This window comes from Notothenia coriiceps, unplaced genomic scaffold (genome assembly GCF_000735185.1).
Source record: "Notothenia coriiceps isolate Sejong01 unplaced genomic scaffold, NC01 NC01_scaffold00031615, whole genome shotgun sequence".
NCBI lineage: Eukaryota > Metazoa > Chordata > Actinopteri > Perciformes > Nototheniidae > Notothenia > Notothenia coriiceps.
Genome location: NW_011364316.1, coordinates 1 through 4840, shown reverse-complemented (window position 1 = coordinate 4840; position 4840 = coordinate 1). Strand labels below are relative to the sequence as shown.

At 40.8% G+C, this 4840-nt stretch overlaps 1 protein-coding gene across 4 annotated transcripts in view; it reads right to left on the bottom strand.

The window, feature by feature from the left end:
- LOC104960191 (nucleosome assembly protein 1-like 4) overlaps window positions 1-4214 on the bottom strand; it is a 13024-nt gene extending 8810 nt beyond the window's left edge. For 2 of the 4 annotated variants that reach the window (XM_010788166.1, XM_010788169.1), the window contains exons 1-4: window positions 4094-4214; window positions 3129-3166; window positions 2741-2813; window positions 1982-2126 (exon numbers count right to left, since the gene is read on the bottom strand). In XM_010788166.1, the coding sequence (XP_010786468.1) occupies window positions 1982-2126; window positions 2741-2813; window positions 3129-3144 (234 nt within the window). In that variant the 5' untranslated portion in view covers window positions 3145-3166; window positions 4094-4214. Of the gene's footprint in view, window positions 1-1981; window positions 2127-2740; window positions 2814-3128; window positions 3167-3310; window positions 3378-4028; window positions 4073-4093 lie in introns of those variants that run through there. The other 2 variants (XM_010788168.1, XM_010788167.1) reach the window with 2 other exon arrangements.
- Between the last annotated feature and the right edge of the window lie 626 nt (window positions 4215-4840).

Genomic DNA, 4840 nt, shown 5'->3' with positions numbered 1-4840 from the left:
CGGGCAAAAAAGTATTTAGTCAGCCACCAATTGTGCAAGTTCTCCCACTTAAAAAGATGAGAGGCCTGTAATTTTCATCCTAGTTATACCTCAACTATGAGAAACAAAATGAGAAAAAAAAAAATCCAGAAAATCACATTGTCTGATTTTTAAAGAATTTATTTGTCAAATTATGGTGGAAAATAAGTATTTGGTCACCTACAACTAAACAAGATTTCCTGCTCTCACAGACCTGTGACTTCTTCTTTAAGAGCCTCCTCTGTCCTCCACTTGTTAACTGTATTAATGGCACCTGTTTGAACTCGTTATCTAGTATAAAAGACACCTGTCCACAACCTCAAACAGTCACACTCCAAACTCCACGATGGCCAAGACCAAAGAGCTGTCAAAGGACACCAGAAACAAAATTGTAGACCTGCACCAGGCTGGGAAGACTGAATCTGCAATAGGTAAGCAGCTTGGTGTGAAGAAATCAACTGTGGGAGCAATTATTAGAAAATGGAAGACATACAAGACCACTGATAATCTCCCTCGATCTGGGGCTCAACGCAAGATCTCACCCCGTGGGGTCAAAATGATCACAAGAACGGTGAGCAAAAATCCCAGAACCACACGGGGGGACCTAGTCAATGACCTGCAGAGAGCTGGGACCAAAGTAACAAAGTCTACCATCAGTAACACACTACGCCGTCAGGGACTCAACTCCTGCAGTGCCAGACGTGTCCCCCTGCTTAAGCCAGTACATGTCCAGGCCCGTCTGAAGTTTACTAGAGAGCATTTAGATGATCCAGAAGAGGATTGGGAGAATGTCATATGATCAGATGAAACTAAAATACAACTTTTTGGTAAAAACTCAACTAGACGTGTTTGGAGGAGAAAGAGTGCCGAGTTGCATCCAAAGAACACCATACCTACTGTGAAACATGGGGGTGGAAACATCATGCTTTGGGGAGGTTTTTCTGCAAAGGGACCAGGACGACTGATCCGTGTAAAGGAAAGAATGAATGGGGCCATGTATCGTGACATTTTGAGTGACAACCTCCTTCCATCAGCAAGGGCATTGAAGATGAAACGTGGCTGGGTCTTTCAGCATGACAATGATCCCAAGCACACCGCCCGGGCAACGAAGGAGTGGCTTCAAGGTCCTGGAGTGGCCTAGCCAGTCTCCAGATCTCAACCCCATAGAAAATCTTTGGAGGGAGTTGAAAGTCTGTGTTGCCCAGCGACAGCCCCAAAACATCACTGCTCTAGAGGAGATCTGCATGGAGGAATGGGCCAAAATACCAGCAACAGTGTGTGAAAACCTTGTGAAGACTTACAGAAAACGTTTGACCTCTATTATTGCCAACAAAGGGTATATAACAAAGTATTGAGATGAACTTTTGTTATTGACCAAATACTTATTTTCCACCATAATTTGCAAATAAATTCTTTAAAAATCAGACAATGTGATTTTCTGGATTTTTTCTTTCTCATTTTGTCTCTCATAGTTGAGGTATACCTAGGATGAAAATTAGAGGCCTCTCATCTTTTTAAGTGGGAGAACTTGCACAATTCGTGGCTGACTAAATACTTTTTTGCCCCACTGTACATACACAGAGTACACACATTGCAGACAGCTGCAGCCGGACTACAGCTGTCAGTCTCAGTGCGACTATGGCTGGGTTCTTGTCACTAGCTCTGGAAATAGCCTTGACTGACAAAAGAACAGTTGACTACTCGTTGTGGCAGTTTTTGATTTAGCACCAAGGATGCATCCTGGCTGATCTCAGATCGGACCAGAAAGACACTTTACCACCCATTAGTGCGCGTAACAACAAAAGTTGAATCCTTTTCAAAATAAGAGACCTCATCTGTTGCATTTCTTACCTAGCGCTTTTTGTGTTTGTAACACAAAACACTTGCATACATCTACTGTTACAGTCAAAAGAGGTAAATTAAAGAAAATGATCCGTTATATAAAAAAAATTATTTATTGTACCTTTTCAAACATTGGCTGATAGAGGGCAGCATACTTCCTCTCTAGCTCATGGACTTCCTCGTAGAATTTAGCCTCTATGTGAGCACACTGCACTTGTAGCCTTTTCAAGGCATGCACTCGCCTCTTCACTACTTTGGGAAGCATGCTATGAGAGAAGAAAAACATGAGAATAGATTAATATAATTTAAAAGTAGAAAGAAAGATATTAAGATTTATGTTTAAGAGGTGAAACCGTTAACCCAAAGTTTTGTCCATGAAATGCATGACTGAATAGTTTAATGTGTTCAACCTCAACTAGATAACTGTAGATGTGATATTGCATACATCGGATTTGAGTACTCCCAAAAGGTTCACAAAGAAACCACCAGACGATATCACAGTTACACTCCTGAATGTTTACAATAACAAACGGTTCACAAGTAGCTCACAAAATTACACCCTTGTGTAATACAATAGCATGTTTAAAGTCATGAGGAAGTTACTCTATCTGCTATATTTTGGGGCTAAAACATATATATTTATATTTTTGTGCCATAATGGCAAGTGGCAATTAACATCAATATTCAACTGCCAATTGGGACCAAACACATTTTCAATTATCAGTTATGTGTGCAGTGGCAAAAAATAAATAATATCAACATAAATGTTTTTTCTAAAAATGGCCAAGTCTGGAAACTGATCAGAACATTGGCATGTGGTAACCAGGGAGATATATATTCATTTTAACTTAGTAACAAAGTATAACACAACTGCACTTGCCTTTCCATGAAGTGGAAGCTGACAGGTCTGTCCATCTGTCCACCAGGAATTTGCATCCCTTGTTCCCCTTTACCTGCCAAACCAAAACAGACATTTTAGCAGGTCAATTACATACATTTCTCCTTAAATAAGTGTGACATATATCACATACTTTGTCAATCTTGCTGTTTTGTGTTTTTGTTAATACCATCACAGTTGTCGTTTGAACATGATCATTTTTAAGTTTCACTAGATATTTTACTATTTTTTACATATACATACACACACGCATATATATATATATTAATGATACATTCTGAATAAAAACAGTTTACCCAACTTTGCTCACACTCACTATCTAAGGTGAAGTTAAGGTAAGTTAGGTTAGGTTAAATATGTCAGTCTTTACCTTTATTGGCTTCCATTTCCAAGTGGCAGCTCCTCCCTCTAATAAAAACAGAACAGTTTTATCAGACATGTAATCGTTATGAGTCAGAGACCGTGATTGAGCAACTACCGACATGGGCATCAGAGTAAGTTATAACAAAAATAACCGTGTAACTCGTTTTGATTTAAAAACCTTAACATTACCAAGAAACCATCGGTTTTGAACACCCTGCTGATTTCACCAGCAGTACAACCTAAATCTGCGTCAGCTTGAAGTCCTGGCCGCAGACAGACAGCTGAGCTAACTTCGACTCATCAACAGTAACACTGGTGTTGAGCAAGCGCAGGCCGATGACGCATTGCCATGCTAATAGAACATTGGCTAGGCTATAACTAAAGTTAGCATCTCACTACTTACTATCATATAAAATAACTATCGCTGCCTTTGACAGTCACATAGGACAACTGATACAAGTATATCAATATCACCTACACTCTTACATCGGCTTATCAACGAGCACATGGAAATAAATACCCAGTATGGGCGGTGACAAATATCTGACAGCAGCTAACCTAGCTTGCATGAAACTACGAATCAACGTGCTATGAACAATGCTTTAGCTATCAGCAAGTACGAAGGTTGACCATTTACAATATCCCTCTACCGCCCATTCGAACAACACAATAACGATCATGTATGCTAGTGAGTTGTTGAAGCAACGACGGGTTGCCTTTCCATTATGTAGATAAAACGGTCCGTTAACGGTGTAGCTACTAGCATTATGCTACCCGCATTGACAAGCTAATGCTAAGCTACCTTTAGCTCCCGGGTTAATAAAAGCAACAGTCGGCGCAAAGTGTCTTGGAAATAGTTCACCAGTGGCCTGTCACATCAGTCAGTAAAATCGTAACGGATAAGTACCCTAAAACGGTAGCAAATGGTCGTAGTAATTCAACTGTGCCTACTAGCTGTTATGTCTCTCTTACCTATAGCTGAGCGGAATTCAAGCTGGTCGCCTCGCTCACGCGTCTTCGCTTCAACCCCCACGAGCAACACACACGCGCTCCAGGATCGCCGATTCTCATTGGACAGCTGGTGAGCGCATGGTGCTGCCTTCAAGTGCTGCGTTTCCAAAATCTCATTCCTGAAAACACCAACCGTATTACTCAATCACCTGTTCGGTTCCCTCTCAAATACAACATATTAATAAAAGATAAAGAATCAATGGTTACACAAATCCAGGGTTGGGAGGGTTACTTTAAAATGTATTCCCTTACAATATCTAGTTAGGCTGATTTTTGTAATGAGTAACTTCCTCTGAGTTTCGAAAATGTGTCATCTAGGCCTTAACGATTTTATTCATAGGAAAATCTGCCTTTCACAGCATATTTAGTGCGAATGCTGTGCTATCTCTTCTTATTATTATTATTTCAACCAATATTTTGCCGTCCGACAACTTCAGCCTACTTTCAGCTTCAGAAACCATTCAAATATCAAAAATATTCAGCCTTTTCAGCCAGTGGCGGCGCCAGAGATTTTCTCTAGGGGGTGCTGTGGGGTAGCTTGACGTTTCATAGAGGGTGCTCAAACTTTAAGGGTTTCCCATTAATGCACCAGCGCTACAGTTGAATTTTCTACTGCAACTCATACTTGTCAACCCTCCCGATTTTCGCGGGAGACTCCCGATTTCATTGCCCTCTCCCGATTTCCTCCCGGGGTCATATTTCTCCCGC